At 33.7% G+C, this 16,953-nt stretch overlaps 1 protein-coding gene across 2 annotated transcripts; it reads left to right on the forward strand.

The window, feature by feature from the left end:
- The first annotated feature begins 927 nt into the window (after nucleotides 1-927).
- Nucleotides 928-15,858, forward strand: LOC117780992 (protein phosphatase 1 regulatory subunit 14B). 2 transcript variants are annotated; one of them, XM_034617699.1, is made up of 4 exons: nucleotides 928-1,381; nucleotides 15,054-15,386; nucleotides 15,450-15,524; nucleotides 15,594-15,858. In XM_034617699.1, the coding sequence occupies exons 2-4, from the start codon at nucleotides 15,171-15,173 to the stop codon at nucleotides 15,675-15,677; spliced, it is 375 nt and encodes a 124-aa protein (XP_034473590.1). In that variant the 5' UTR covers nucleotides 928-1,381; nucleotides 15,054-15,170; the 3' UTR covers nucleotides 15,678-15,858. The 2 variants fall into 2 exon arrangements, with proteins under 2 accessions (XP_034473590.1, XP_034473589.1); XM_034617698.1 differs by having other exon boundaries at nucleotides 929-1,095.
- Nucleotides 15,859-16,953: the final 1,095 nt, after the last annotated feature.

The following is a 16,953-nucleotide window of genomic DNA, read 5'->3' on the forward strand; positions in this document are numbered from 1 at the left end:
CTAAGCGTGGCCATGGCCATTGCCAATGCTCAACAGCGTGACATTTAGCGCAATGGGATACTTGTACAGTGGTAGATGGATGCAAGGGACAACGGAACAAGAGGGAAATACGGTTTCAATGCAATTAGAGTTGGATTTCTTTTAGAATAATGCTAACTAACTAACTAACTAATTTTCATAAAAATAGTTAGTTTTTAACTTATATTCTATCTTTTAAATTTTTAATATAAAAATCTCTTTCAATTTAATTTTAATTAAATATTACACATATCATAATATTTATTTTGTATAACTACAGTCTTTTGAAGTTAGATACCTCTAATTATAATTATGAATGTGTTATTTCCCAGACGTTTTCAATACTAAATTTGTTAATTAAGTTAGAGAAGCTATTGACTGACTCATGACTAACGCAACGTCACGATTTATACATACACAGGGATTGTTTTCGACACAGAGTTTATGATATAAATAAATACTTATATAAGAATTTCGGGTAGCCATATAAAAAGAAACTAAAGTTTTAAATTTGATGCTAAACTAAATACCCAAATTTGATCCCACAGTGAGAGTTCTTTGCCTCCAGCGTTTAGTGATTAGTAACAACAACAGCGTCAGCAAAACTAAAAAAATAATAATAACAGTAACACCAACAACAACAAAAACTCAGGCAGATCAGCCAAGCTCAACTTATTGTGCGACCATCCGCTGAACCATCATCATTAATCGCACCATGGAAAGCCCACAAATCAACAGTCAATCAACGCGCACAGCCCACAACCCACATTCCACAACCCACAAAAGTAACAGACCCGCGTCTGTTAACAGAGCTGCAACTCTCGCTCTCTTGGACTGTTAGTGAACATTTGCCGGCACTTAACATTTTTGTGTATCTCGCAACAGAATGCGTTCCGTTGAGTTCAGTTCAGTTTCAGACTTCTCATGGTGCTAACCGACTGCGCGTTTAATTCGTTGCTTGATTGACTTGCCGCTTTAACAAGCTTTTATAAACAAAAACAGTTAGGCAAACACTTTGTCTCGTGTCGCGTCTACCTGTCTGTCTGTACGTGTCTCCGTGTGTGCTTCTAACAGAGTGTAAGTTGTGTGTGCGGCTGTGCATTTTGTTTGTATGTAGCTTATAGCTCCACACGGTGCGCCCTCATTGTGCTCTCGTGCAAATGAAAATTTCATTGAGCAGAAAGTAGCCGCAGAAAAGTGGAAAATCCTAAACAGCCAGCCAAAAGCAAAAAATAATTAAAAATCACTTCAAGTGAAAGAAAGAAAGAAACAAACAAGCAAGCAACAATTTCCAATTCAATAAAAAAAAATAACAAAATAAACATCAATTAAATTTTGTGGATTCAACTGCGAAAAACCTAATGTAAATAAATATGTATAGACATTATTATTAATTATACTTTAATGTTTTAAATTTTTTTTATGAAATTTATGTGAGTAGCAGCTATCGCCTGCGGCGGTCTGCACTTTCTTTATGTGTTGCCTAGAACCGGAAAATATTCCAATATCTGTACAAGTTGTTGTCCAGTCAGTCGAGTCGACAGACAGCCTCATCAGCCGGTCAAGCGTTCCGGCCAGACCTGAACAGACCAGGCTAATATAGCTGGCTAGAAGAAGCGTGCGCGCCCATCTAGCCACCTGCCCAGTAACATTACAGTACAGACAGACCAGACATTGCGGCACAGAAGCTGCCACAAGCTCTATTGTATGTGATGGCACTGTGTGCGTGTCGAGCTGTGGAATTTTATGCAGTGGCTAGCTCGTTTATTTCCCCAGCTCCTACGTATTTACAACTTCATATATGAAACCACTTCTTTTTTTATTTTTTATTTATTGGCAGGGAGGGTGGTCGTCGTCTCTGGGCTGACTGCCCTCCCGTTCGCATGCCGTACGCATGCAGCCAAACGTAACGAAAACGCAACTGCGCTTCACGCTTCAGGCCCAGTCGGACCGACTCCGACTCCGATTCAGACTCCGACCCAGAGTCGGGGCTCGAAGCGGCAGTGGCAAGTTCAGTTCCAGTCGCACTCGGCTTGAGAGAAAGGGGAAGAATTTATGTTGTTGCCTGCAGCATTAGATGAGCAACAAATCAAACACTAAAATTAAAAAGCGTTGCTAGTTTGTTGTTTTTTACAGTAGAACGAGACTAAAACGAGCACAAAATTTATATTCTTTGTTTAACAGAATTTCCACTTACATGAACTCTTTGCAACAGCTTTTAGAATGCAAAAGGAAAAAAGGCTTACAAATTTATTGCCTCTTTTAATGAATAAAGTTTTGTCAGAAAAATCTCAGTTAATAAGCTAAAAGTTCAAAAAAGGTTTAATTTACATTAATACCGTTTCAATAATTTAAATTTTAAATTCCATCTACAATACATACACAAAAACTTAGATAGTTGCTAATATTTTTAATGACATTTCATTAACTTTTATAAATTAAGTAAAATATTTGAATATACAAAATAAAATTCGTTACTAAAACTTGGAATTACAAAAGTTTTCCCTAGAAGAAAATTTAAAACTGTCTAAAAGTCAAATACAGATATTTCATGTTAAACTTGTATTCCGAAAAGTTTACAATGCAATCGTCTTCAAGCCAAGTAACTGACAATTCCAGTAACAATATGTACATTTTATTTAACAAATAGCTGAAAAGTTCTTCGGAAGTTTCCTTTGTACAACAAAAATTAGGAAAAATACTAGATAAACATTGCAAAAGCTGTTCAACTTTTTTAAAGAGATGGATGGATGGAAATGTACAACGTAGGCAAGTTTAGTTGTCGACTGGATTGTGTTACAGACATAACTCAATTTAATTGACTTTTTATCAATAGCAAACTCACTTTTTTGCAGCTACGAGTAATTTACTGCCAATTCGCCTGTTTAATTGATACTACATATCTTTCTCTCTCTATCTCTCGCTTCATGGGCTTCTGTGCTGATTTTTAAGTGTGTCGTTTGTGAGTTTTATGTTGTGTCTGGACTGCATTTTGTAACCTGGTTTTATTGCTGCCATAACATTTGCCACTGCTTGTGTCTAATCACTCGCTGCACTGGCAACAACAGTAAAAACAACAAGAACAGCAGCAACAAAAAATAAAACAAAGAGAAAGATACGATGCACAAGATACATTAAGTATTGGACACACGAGTTGGATTCTGACATGTTTACATATTTTGTTGTTGTTTTCGTTTTTGTTATTGCGTCGTCTACTTTGTCTTCTTAATCGATAGCATACAGGGTGTTACGTACAGATACAAATGTATCTCAAAGTCGTTACACACGCCATAGCCAAGGTAAAATCCTACACGTATTGAATTGTACCTCAAATTGACCTCATCCTCCAGACTTCGAGCTTCTGAGTGTTCCAAGTGGTCGCCTTCTATTGTTGCGAAACGTTCGAAGCACTCGCCAAGTATTTTAAAATCGATTGAAAGATATCTGCCTATTTTGGATTTTATTTTATTGTTACTTTTGCAGTTTTAAAGATAATATTTTGTGTAGTTTTTAGAACAACAAGCCGCGACCTTCGGCCACGAAATAAATCCGAAACAAACATTAATTATGACGCTTCCAAAATGTTGAACGCTAAATGGCAATAAATTAATTTCAAATTAAACAACAGTCAGAGAGAAGCATGAGCAAACATCCTCAGGCCAAGACAAAGACAAAGATAGATAGAAAAACAAAGCAAAATTAAGAAATCTGAGAAAAGTGGCAAACGTAAGGTCTGAAAATGTGAGCATGTTTCAACAGGCGATTTCGTCAAAAAGATTAATAAGCAGCTGCGACGTGTTTGGCATATTTAAGACCCAAAGTGCTGTTTTGGCCTGATATCTTTCTTAACGGAAATGTAAGACACGGCGGCAAACTCGTTGAGATTGAAACACAAACACACGCTTACACAGTATTTGAGACAATGTGAACAGTAAATACCGCACCGAATGTGTAGCAAATAGAAGGGCAGATAACAAAAAAAAAATAAAACAAAAAATAATAATAACAAATATACAAATCATTTCGTTGCGCTTATAATTAGAAACGTTGCAAGACATAAATACAAATGAGAAGGGGCCACATTTGTGGTCAGTCTGTTTGTCGTTGGGAACGTTCATTCAAATCGTATAATGCATAAAATTTTTATAGATATCTTTAATTTGATTTTTTCATTGATTGATTTAAACCATTTTTTATATGCATCGATTATTTCGATTTGCACTCCCTTGTTCTCTTACCTGCTTTACTTTATTTTTATTAAATTATATTCTGTAATTTTTGTGGATTTAAAATTTATTATACTTAGATATACAAAATGTTTAGGTACTTAAATTAATCGTTACATAATTAAAAATAAATAAACAAATATTTTACAATACTAAAGAAATATTATTATGTGGTTCCATTAAATCTGAAAATGTTTGGCTCAAAACTAGAGTTAAAAAAATACCTCATTTTGAAAAATTTAAACGCGTAGCTTGCCTATAATAAAATTAGAATCAAGGAAATAACACCGGAACCGGTACCGGAACCGTTAACCGAAACAAACCGTTTCATTTTTAGAACCGGAACTGAAACCGTAACCGAATGAAAACTCTCTGTCGAAAACCGAATACCGAAACGTTTGTACCGGTACGGTTGTGGTAAAGTTGCTAGGTCAAAGAGTTGTTCAACTTCCAACTGTCATAACTTGATCAAAACTGAATATATTTTTAAACGGAATATCATTTTGATGATGATTTGGCCACTAAATTCATTCTGTATTCAATATTTTTTCATTTAGAACATTTTATTATTTTCGACCAAGATTCGATTTCGATGGTAAGGGTCCCCCTTTGAAATTTTGAAAATTCAAAATTTTAAATCTCTAGCTTTCACTTTTAATCAACTCCTTATATCGTAATTAATATAAAAAAAATACTTTAAACTTGATTCTGAGACCTTTAATTTTTTTTTTTTTAATTATGTCAAATTGGATAAAAAATTTTATTTTCATTTTAATCATTATTTGGCATTTTAATTCATTCTGCAGATTAATTTTATAATATTCTTAAGAAAAAAATATTTTCTTCTAAAATCTACTAGATATTGATTTCGATGCTAAGGGTCCCCCCTTTGAAATTTCGAAAATTTAAGATTTTAAATCTCAAGTTTTCACTTTTAATCAACTCCTTATATCGTAATCAGTATAAAACAACATTTTAAAATTGATTCCGAGACCTTTCATTTTTTTTTTAAAAATCATGTAAAATTGAACAAAAATTTGGACTTGTTAAGTGACTAAATTGATTAAATTGATTAAAATTGATTTTCTGTACCGTTACGTACCGGTACTGATAGCGGAACCGAAAGAAAAAAACTGAAATGGAACCATTTACCGAAATAGTTATTTCGGGACGTACCAGAACCGAAACCTTAAAAGGATTGACTAAAATAACCAAGAAATATATACATAAATCAACTGTGAAGAAAGCCAACTGTTCCAACTGCATCAGCAACTGATAGATATCGACAGAGCATCAAGAATTCCATGCTTATCAACAATAACATTCATCAAAAAGCCACAAGCACAAGAACAACAACAAGTACAACTACAACAACAACAAGATGCAATCACAGACAGTCGGACGTTTCGTTGAACTCTAACCTAGTGTGCCTACTGCGCCAGGCTGACGGGGCGTATACGTAATGTGATTGTGTAGCCATAAAATAACATTTATAGAGCAGCCAACTGGCATTATATCAATATTTTCAGCTCATTGCATCTTTTGTTGCTCATAAACCGCACTCACATACTATACAAGTTCGAGTATATGTGAATGAGTATACGAGTACTCTTACTCGTATGTGATATGTGTAGTTGACGCCTTTATGGCCTCCATCATTGCCAGGCGGCCAACAATTGCTGTTGTATATACAAATATACATATAAGCATACATGTGTATATGTATGTGTGTTTGTGTATGTGTTAAACTTTGCGCATTAATAAATAAATAAACAGCTAAAGCAGAACAGAGCAACTTGGCGTCCCGTTGCGTGCATTTTGCGTTATTCTCGTGATTTGCTGGTCACAACTTATGATGTACACACAACGCACCCCCTCCCCCCCCCCTCTCTGTTCCCCTCATTCACTCACTAAGTTCAATTCGAGACCCGCACAATTTCTATTGCATTATTTATCATAAAGGTTTTTATTTATAGACATCGTTCATATTGTATAAATTCAGAATATCCTATAAATACAGGAAAATTAACAAGAGAGGTATCTTTAAATTGACAGAATTAAATTTTTTTCAAAATTTAAAATAAACTTTATAACAAAAAAAAAATTGTTAAGAAAATATGCCAATACTTAAGATAAATACAGGGTATCTTTTAGATGCACTCAAAAGAGTTCTGTCTTTGATTGCCTTTCGCGTTCAATGCATTTATCTATGCTCCTTTCGCCTTCAATTTTGATAGACCCAACAGACCTTCAGTCTCCCCTCTATGCCACCTACATCTCCCTCTTTAGCCTCTTCTCTATCGTACCGTTTCCATTGTATGACTTTGACTTTGAATTGTTAGTGCGTGTAGTTTGGGCTCTGAGTTCTGTTAATATTATTGATTGGCTTCAAACTCAAGAACTTTGACTTTGATAAAATACTTCTGCCGCTGCTCTTGCACAGTTCCAGATAAGTTGTGTAAATAGTGCATTCTATCGGGGGCTCCAGATCGTTTTGTATAAGGAAATGAAATGTGTGCGTTTCCCAGATAAGCATAGACGGTTTCTCGGTATATTTGTTTGTCTTTTGAGCTTTGATCATTGGTAAACACATCTTTTATTTTTAAATTTTTATCAAGAAAAGGAAATGTTCGCTTAGGGGTTTTAAAATAAACGTTTAACTGGAAGTCTTTAAATACTGCTAATTGTTTGATACGAAAGATAAATAGAGAGTACTATCAAAAATTGTAGAAATATCTTGAATCATAATAAATGGTTATGGAGTACTAAAAAAGTAAAGTTAAAGCTAAAATATAAATTACAACATTTTCGCTTACCAATTTATCTACATGTGAGCCATTTATTTTTTTAGAAATTGGATTATTATTGTATCAAAAGTATTAGAGGGCAGTTAAGAGACTGGTACATCCGCTTTTTAATTATTTTGTGTGCTCAAACTGTTTGCTTACATTTTAGGTGCCAAATTTTCTCATAAGGCAAGTTGACAGTCTCGCTGAAATGTCGGCCAATCCGCACCTCAATGACAAAATCCATCTATTTATAAACTAAGCACTTGTGCTCCTCACTCACTCACAACAGATTCCATCTCATGAGTTTTTATGTATGTCTAATATCGCACACAATGGTCATATACTTATATACCGGGAACTCTCACACACCTCCACCTTTACCGATGTTTGTTTTCATGACCCATGACGCAATCTGGTGCGGCATAAAAACAAAACAACAAAATTATTGCGCAAACAATAAATTAACCAACAAATACGAAAAATTGACTGGAAAAACTATTGGTTTTCCGGTTTTATTTTCATTTTTCTCGATGTCAAGACATAGAGCTAACTGTTTACTTCGAACCAAATATGGTGGAGAAACTTTTTGGCTAACTAAATTAAATACACATTATATAACTTTGGCATGACACTTCATTTTGGCCATTTGAATATGACTCCATTAGTTCTCCTCTCCTCTAGGGTCAACAAACTCTACGGACCGGGCATTGTCACAGAACTACGTCCACTTGACTTGGCTAACTGACTGACTGCCTGTCTATTGGCCTGGCTACTTGACACCACACAGATCGTGTATCTCGTAGGTGTTTTCACTTGTAATTATTTATCCATAAGTCTCTTTTTTGCGGTGTAACCTCATTTAACTTTGGTTTTTGAATTTTTTTTTGTACTTTAATGTGCGCAGAACGTATTGAAAGCAAGTAGGGGGCCCAAAAGAACGCTGCGAAATGAATAAACAATAAGGTAAATTAATTTTTGAATAACACAAAATTGGCTTTTACAACGTTCCCGAAATCGAACCGAACCGATACCCAAAACGGCAACTCAACTGAGTCACGATTGCCGACGAGATTGCAAAATGACTGATTGAAGACTTTTACTTATTGTATTCTATAAAAGACTAACTCTTGAAGTATATTGAATTTCTGCTGATTGTGGAAATTTTTCTATAGAAATTTGCCACGTTTTCATGGGGTTTTTTAATTAAATTTATTACTCTGAAGTCTTGTTGTTTTTATTCTGTGTGTTTGTGTGTGGGATGAAATATTGCGGAAATGCGGGTTTGGGTAAGTTCAAACTGGCGCTCACTGTAAAAATAACCAAGAGAAAAAAGTCACAAAATGGGTCACAGAATTAAGCATTAATTTCATTTGTCAATAGGGGTTTATTTTTAACTTTTTTTTTTTAACTCATATCAGTTAATTGCATTTAAAAAAAGCACTCAGTGTTTGTTTTAATTATGGGAATTTAATTTTATATTTCATCTCATTTGCTTGGGAAATGTGGTCAATAAGTTTAATATACGAATATATTAAATAAATTTAAATAGATGAACTTTTAAAAGACGCTTTTCAAAGTGAATATTGATTAAAAACTTAAATAAATATCGTTGTCCAAATGATAATAATAATGATATCAAGATAAAATCAATTCCTTTATTCTTGACAGGGTATTAAATTTTCGACACTTACTTTGAGTCAAAAATGAACTCAATTTATAACTGATATTGCTCATTAAAATTATATGCCATTTATAAACTCATAAATGACAAGTTTCGTTTGGCATAAAGTTCAAGTTTTGTTAGCTCATTTGAATTTGCAGTCATTGTTAATTGTTATGCGAATTTAGGGAGTACGTTGACATCCAGTACAAGAATCATCTATTTGTTATCGCCTGATAGTGATTAATAGATTTAATTGTCTGTGATTTTCATTTATCATCTGCTGATTAATTTAAATACATTCAAGTTAAATTAGCGAAAATGCCTGAGAATTAGCATAGCATTTAGTGATAGGCTATAGATTGGCTGTAGAATACGCGTCAATCGATCAATCAAACATGATTGGGGAGGTGTGAGGAAAGAAAAGAAATCAATTGGCATTGAAAATGTTCATTCAGCCAAATTGCGTTGTTCGAACTAATGTTATTATTGAAATTTATGAATATTTATGCAAATTTTGTATAGTCTGAGAACGTGACAGCTGCGGGTTATCAGCTGATTGTTGTACATTTTCTTTTTTTATTTATTTTCTGTTTATGTAATGAGGCAGCTGCCGTAATTCGAATATAATAAAATTTATAGTAATAATGCTGTTGTTTTGTCTGCCTGATAAGTCGACACATGAATAATGCGACTATTAAGCTATATAAATAGACCCAGCCAAGGGCTGACTTAAAGTCTAAAGTACCAACATCTATTCCCAGGGTCATCAAAATCAACAGTTCCCAGTGAAAACTCACTAGGCCTATAAACTTCTCAGATATTTTGTTTGGTTGCCGTTGCCGCCAATCATAAACATTTGCATACACAAAGCCAGATATTTGTCTGAAGTCCCCACATTTCTGGGTCTTATTTTAGCATAGACGCGTCACATTTCACTTTTCCCCAAACAAAACAAAGAAGATGATCAAATAAAATAAAAGTCCACTGTGGAAACTCGAAACTTGCTCTATGAATGAATTTCGAATTTCAAAATCAATGTGAATTACTAGTTTCAACTTAGTCCGCTAACTGCCCCTCTCTTTCTAGCACACTCTCTCTGCCTCTCTTTCCATATATCGATACGAGCTGTAACTGGTTTTAGCGCATTTCGTTTCAATATGGGTTAATGCCGCGCTCAGTTTGGCTTTGTGCTCCATTGCCTTTTTGACTTAATGAACCCATTTTCAATGCCTTATCATATTTATTCGTCTACACCTCTCAGCGATTAATATCTTTACAACCATCTCTCTTCTCTGTCTGTCTCTTTCTTTTTCTTTGATTATTTGCATTTCTTTTGTATATCTGATTTTGTTTATGTAAATCGATGCTCGGGTTTTTTTCCGCGGCAATAAAAATGTTGTGTTACATTTCGGATTAGATTTCTGTTCTATCTCTTGGCTGCGGTTCGATTTCAATCAACATCTCAAACCGCAGTCATTAGCCCAATTTAAGAACTTTTGCTCCGTAAATAACAAAAATTTATATAAAATTTCATATACTCAAAAATCCCATTAAATAACACGAAAAGCTGAAATGATGAGCAAAATTCGTCGCATGCCCCAAAACAATTTTGGCAGGCACTTTGAAAATATCTCATAGAAGAGCAACAAGCGTGGAGAATTTCAACAAAAACGAAATCCGGAAATAAATCACAAAATTGCTGAGCTAAAATGCGACTCCTATTTTTATAGCTTTCGTTGTGGTTGTAAATTGTGCCGATATTTTATCATAAAACACAGTTAAAAAAAAAAAAACGAGAAAACAGGCCAAGTTCTGTAATAAAATACATTTTTTATAAAAAAACGTAAAAGAACTTGGCGAATACATTAAGAATCTGTGTTTGGAATTCTCGTTAAATACATTTTGCATATAGAAATCTTTGCAATACAAATATCTACTCCACAGAAAATAGAACTTAGTTCTGTAAAAGTTAAACTGTATACCCAAATTATCAGATTATTAAAAATAATAAAAATATATAAAGCTCACTTTATAAACGTAAGCCAAGAGCAAATTTATGACACATGTTTAAGTCGATCAATTTTCTCACTCTCATGTTCTTTTAATGAACTGTTTTATTAAAGACAAACGCCATAAATGCATAAAGCCATTAATATGGGCTGACTATAATTAAGCGTCTGTAGTAATTTCCTTTAAAATTAGCATAGTATTTTTGCTGTGAGCCTTGCGCATAAATCATGAAACTAGGCGCCTGACCAAAAAGTAAAACTGGCCAAATCGAAGTCGTAAAAGGTCTTAACGGCAATTGCGCCACTTCTCGAATATGAAGCCTGTGATTTGCATTTTTCCATAAATGGGCAGCGGGGGGGGCACAAACACACACACACACACAATACTGAGGCAAATGTTGTGCCATAAATGTGGCCTGCCGCACTTCAGGGCGCCCCCTTGCGTTCGGATTTGGCGATGCTTAAAAATCAATTAGATGGAAGCTGTCGTTACAGATTTGTTTCGTTTTTTTTTTTTTGAAGTTGCTTTGCTCTTTATTTTCCAGTTTTTATTAGTATGATGGCTCATCAAATTTGCGTTTTGTTAATTGGCTCGTGTTTTGTGCTTTTATGTGCTCATTTTTGATTTTTTTTGTCAAAGTTAAAAAAAATTGGATTAGCCTAAACTGATTAAATATGAAAGGTTTTTAAACTCTTCTCGACAGCTTTGTAATTAAATCAGAAAATGTGTCATCTCTAAGTTTTGTTACAATAAAATATTTATATTTATAAATTTGGTCCACTAATAATATAAACTAAAAAAATAAGGTCAAGCTTATATGTTTAGTTGAAGACATGTAAATTATGAATATAGAGCATATCCTAGTCTAGCAAACTCCCTATTTCTTTATTTTAGGTTGGGGAAAAACCACAGCTGTTGACTGTTCATTTATTTTCTATTTAGATAAAGAAAGGTGAAATTTTAGATATAATAAAAAAAGAGTGCAATAAAATTATATACTATATTCTTATTTAACAATTTTTTTTTTAATTTTGAAAATTATATTTGCATTGAAAGTTACAAAAAACATTTTTTTATATTCTATTTTTTCCATATCCTAAATTAATAAATAAAAGTATATTTGAAAAGCCGTTGACTGAGTACATTAACCAATTTTTAGCTGTTCGATATGGGCAATTTAAGATATTGTTCAGATTGTGCCATGACATTTGTCAGCTGTGACCCCAAAAATGAATTGGGAAGTAAAAGAAGAAAAAAAAAAAACAAACCTGGCCAAAAATGTCAATGGCAACAGGGACGTCACGAACCTGGCACCAACACCTCATGTTATAGACATATATACTATGTAGAACTGAACCCACGCACAATTTCAATCTCAAAGCTAAACCCAATTCCAGTTACACTTCAAAGCAAACCTAATAAACTCATTTCGATTTTCTTTTCACGAATAAAGTTGTTATTATTGGTATGAAATTGAAATTGCAAACCGTCAAATATTTTGCTTGCATTCATTTTTTTTGGGGCATGTGGCAAGCTAAACATTTTTAACAGTTGCGCCAAAGATTTCCGCATCTAAAAAAAAAACTAAAAAAAACACAAAAAAAACATAAAAATGTTCCAGCCATTAACTAAAAATAACAATGGTGTTGAGTTTAGCTGAGTTATGCGTTCACTTCTCAATATTGCTGTCTTTTTCACACCATTCAATTGGGGGTGCTCGTTATGTGTGTGTTTTGTGTGTGTGTGTGTGTGTGTGACGAAATCTGATACCAGATTTATTTAAGAGTCATAAGCAATTATGAAACTGACGTTTAACTTGTCACTCGCATGTCGGGAAGGCGAAAGAGAGAACGTTATATGAGACAGTTGAGGCCTTTTGGCCATTTTGCCTGTTGGCCAAATACTTGGCTATCTTTCTTGTTGTCTGTCTCCTGCCACTTTATTTATTTTTTTGGTTTATTTAGTACCGGAAATAGCCTTACATCAGGTATAATTGTGCAGATCCGCTGGCCTAGTGGTAATAGCTCAACTGATAGTCTGTTGACATGATATGATGGCACTTATAAGGTATTTATGGCAGTTCTCAGGCACTGCACTGATTTATGCCATGTTCGTGCCTTGTAGCTAAAAACGTCGCTTAACTTGTCTCATAACTGTGGGATCTTGGGTAAAATGCTTTGCATAGGAAAGTTATCTGAGGAATTTTCGCTTTTTCCCAAAGTTAATAAGCAAAACAAAAAAGAAGTTGAACCGTTGACTTCGTTTTCTATTAGATTACGAGGTAGTTGGCATGTGTACTGTGCTTGTTGTACCTTCCATTATTATTATTGCTTGCCACATCTAACGTTGTGGCAACAACACAACAAACTTTGCATAAATATAATGTTGAAATGCCCGCAACAATAACATGCAACACGTTGCATGCACAACAATTGCCAGGTAACTATGAAAAAAATTGTAACAACATTGTAACTGTCGACAGACGCCGCAGTTTTCCCACTCCCTTTCCCCACCTCCTACCGCTCCTCCGGCCACTTCTTCACCTGATACTGATGTGCAACGTTGCGGAAACTTCCGGGATGGGGCACATATATTTTCACATGTGCAGCGTAGAGTTTGCCTTTGGCCAACAACTTTGATTTGATTCAATTTAGCCCGTGCTTACATTCTGCTTCTTTTTAGCCTTGTTGCTCGTCTCGTTTGCTTGCTGGCTAATTCGTTGTGAAAGGAAATGTGACTAGCCTCAAATTATAGAGCCACCCAAGAACCAACTGAACCATCAGACGCTGTCAATTTGGACAGCAAATTGCATTTCAAATGCACCACGAATCAATTAACTTCAACTGACCAATTTCCTCATTGCATGTCCAATTAAGAATTGAAATTGACATTTACCGAAAATATATATAGAATAATAAATGAGACATTGACGAGACTATACCCTAAAGATAAGTACATAAATACTATAAAAAAATTAAAGTTTTTGTACGTGATAATTCAGAAAATCTAAAGATTTTCTTTATACAAATATTTAAAAAGATTCCGGTTATTTTAATACAGAATTTTCTCATTTTTAAAAATATATAAAAAAAATATTTTTTTTCTTAATATAAAATAAACAATGTACCTGCACTTGGTAGAATTTACTTCAGAATATCTAAAGAGTTACTTTATAAATTATCTGACTTATTTCAGTTTATTTTAATGCATGATTCACTCATATTTATTTTAATCCATTTATTTAAGTGGATTCCCGTTCGTTTTGAAATCAAATATTTATTCTTAACCTACTTAACTGATTTCCCAGAAAATAATTTAAGTTTGTAAACAATTATAAAACCAATATTTATTTCGGGATGAGCTTCACACGTGAAAAGTATCTGAAATACCAAAAAGTAAGAGCTTTAAAGAAAATATTTATGAAATCATTAATAATTTAATCATTCTGAGAATCTAATTTGCTTAAAATGTGAAAATTATAGATTTATTTGTACCGATGATGCACTGAGAGTCTCTCATATTAATATTTAATTTTCATTAGGCTAACGAAATTTATTCCCGATTAAACTTAATGAGCGTAGACAAGTTTAATACCCTGTTACTTTCAATAATAAATGATTTAGATGGAAGTTGATTAGTTTTATTTTGACTCTGCTCTCATTTATCTTCATCAATGACGAAATTTTCTTTTTGTCGTCAAGTTTACTGATAAGTTGGAAAAGTTGTGTGTGAGTGTGTGTGGGGATTGTCCCCTAATAAAAAGTCAAATGTCGTTTGACGTAAGGCGAAATGAGAATCAGAGTCGCATTCGTTGTATGCATTGCACATTAATTTAATTAACTGTGAAACGTGAACAGGCCCGTTAATCCCGTTGGTCCTCCGAGGGGTCATCAGAGTGTCATGTGAGCAATTATTCCCTTTATTGCTGTTTGCATGACAAATCTTGTCCATAGATCAAAACAGAATAGCTGCAACAGCAACAACAAAGGCTACATGTGGCATGAATCAGAGCCAATGATTTTATGGCCCAGAGGCAGATAACCAGAGCCAAGCCAAAGCTTCTCTTTCTCTCTCACTCTCCACACTCTTTTCCTCTGAGTGAAGGAATCTCTTGTTGCTGTTGTGTGAGTCAGAGGTGCGGGAATTTGAAAATGCCCTTAGGCCAAATGGGCATTAATAACTGGAATTCAAAGTGGGCATTGCAATTTGAGCATGCCACACGTATGACGCATGAGGAAAGTTGCTTTTCGCTTGGCATTCAATTACATAATATTACATTTAGTTTAATTGCAATTACATTTGTCTTTTATTTCAATAAACCAATTTGGTGTTCGCTTTCAATTACAGTTACGCCAATTAATTGTGGCTGCCGCACGAACTGTTGCAAGTTCAATAAACGCTGCAGCGTTAATTAATAATAAACACCCAACAGAAGCAGCAAAAGCAACAACAACAGCTGGGAAGATGCAGTGCGGTTTGGAGCAAATGAATGATTGCGAACGCTCTCCGAATCGAACAAATCTCCGCGTCAACTTCAATGAGAAGGGGGCAGAGGTCAAGGAGCGTCGTGAAAAGTTTCTTACCGCCAAATACGGTTCACATCAGATGAGCTTGATCCGGAAGCGACTGGCTGTCGAGATGTGGCTATACGATGAGTTGCAGAAGCTCTTTGATCCACCGGTAAGTGGACATCACTCAACATTTTCTATAAACAGCTTCATTATTTTAAATCTTTGTTCACAGAGCGAGGCCATCGATGTGGATATTGATGAAATTTTAGACATGGACACAGATGACATAAGAAAATCTCATCTTATTGTAAGTCTTCTTTAATCCTCTTAGCTATCGACATTATTTCTTATTAAAATTTCTTTCCTCTTTGAACAGAGATTACTGTCAGTCTGCAAACGCCCGCAATCGGACATATCGAAATTCATCAGTGATCTTTTGGATCGGGCAAAAACGCTGTAAATCGCTGGATCCATAACAAATACAAAAAATAAATCATTAAAGATAAACATAAACAATATATACATACATATACTTACATATAATATTCAAGCGAAATACAATTAATTTTAAGTTTAGCTGCTTTAAGATCCACATGAGAACAAAGAATAAAATTTATACAAATTATTGTTTAAAATTGTCATTGAATTTTTAATAGTTTTTTTTTAATGTATTTTCGTTGCAAAGTTTAGTGTTAATTTAAATACTTAACAAAAACAGATAATACACCGATTAAAATTCATTGTTAGCCATAAGAAAATTTAAATCATAGCTTCATCAATTTTGTGATGATATTTCATTAAACAACAAAAGAATAAAATATGAACAATCTATTAAAATGGCATAAAACAGAAAAGAAAATGTTTAGCAATAAACAAAATGTGTGTAGTTAAAACAAATGATAAAAAGAAACATAAATAAAACATATAATGAAATCATTATACATTTACTATCATGATATATTTGTAAGTTCTCATCATGTGCTTAAATATTGTAGCTGCACCTTATCGATGATTTAAATAAAACACTTACAAATTGTGTAAAAGATATTTAAAGGACATGTTTGTGTAAAGTTTATTGATCACGAAAATAAAGAAGAAAGCTCAGGTTCACTGCCAAAACGTGGAGTAAGATTGTTGCGAATGAAACCGTTTATAACTAAAATAAATACAAGGAAAAATGAAAACCATAACTGGAAAATGATTGTGCAAGAAAGTTAATGATACTAAATATAACAAAGTATAAAAACCTGGCAATAAAAATGATTTACTTAATAGTTTTAGTTTCTATTCTCTAATATAGGAATGGAACTACCCTAGAGATTCCACAGAGCCGACAGTTGCAATATTACAGTACATACATACAATTATTGAAATACAAAGAATTTCATAGCTCATGATATAAACTGTAAATAAAATGTCATACTAATATCAAACACTCTTAAGAAATACACCATTAAAAACATTACATTTCTAATCAATTGAATTGTAAATACATTGAGAAAGCATTCAAGTTCTTAGCTCCACGACATTCTTTGTAGTAGACTCTTGTAACTTTCCAGCAATTGAAATCTAACATAAAAGTATTTTATATGTGCTCAATATGGCAAAAAGAAAACTTAAATTTTAAAAACTATTTTGGCACATTAATAGATAACTCAACTTAAGTCTCTGACAGAAACGGATAATGCACTATTCAATGATAATCTATTTATTATGAACATTCATACATAATAATA

This window comes from Drosophila innubila, assembly GCF_004354385.1.
Source record: "Drosophila innubila isolate TH190305 chromosome 2L unlocalized genomic scaffold, UK_Dinn_1.0 4_B_2L, whole genome shotgun sequence".
Taxonomy (NCBI): Eukaryota; Metazoa; Arthropoda; class Insecta; order Diptera; family Drosophilidae; genus Drosophila; species Drosophila innubila.

Bases quoted from the DNA above. Each gene is read 5' to 3' on its own strand.
- LOC117780992 (XM_034617699.1), top strand. From the start codon at position 15,171: ATGCAGTGCGGTTTGGAGCAAATGAATGATTGCGAACGCTCTCCGAAT. The intron at 15,387-15,449 runs GTAAGTGGACAT...CTTTGTTCACAG, and splicing joins AGAAGCTCTTTGATCCACCG to AGCGAGGCCATCGATGTGGA. The intron at 15,525-15,593 runs GTAAGTCTTCTT...CTCTTTGAACAG, and splicing joins TAAGAAAATCTCATCTTATT to AGATTACTGTCAGTCTGCAA.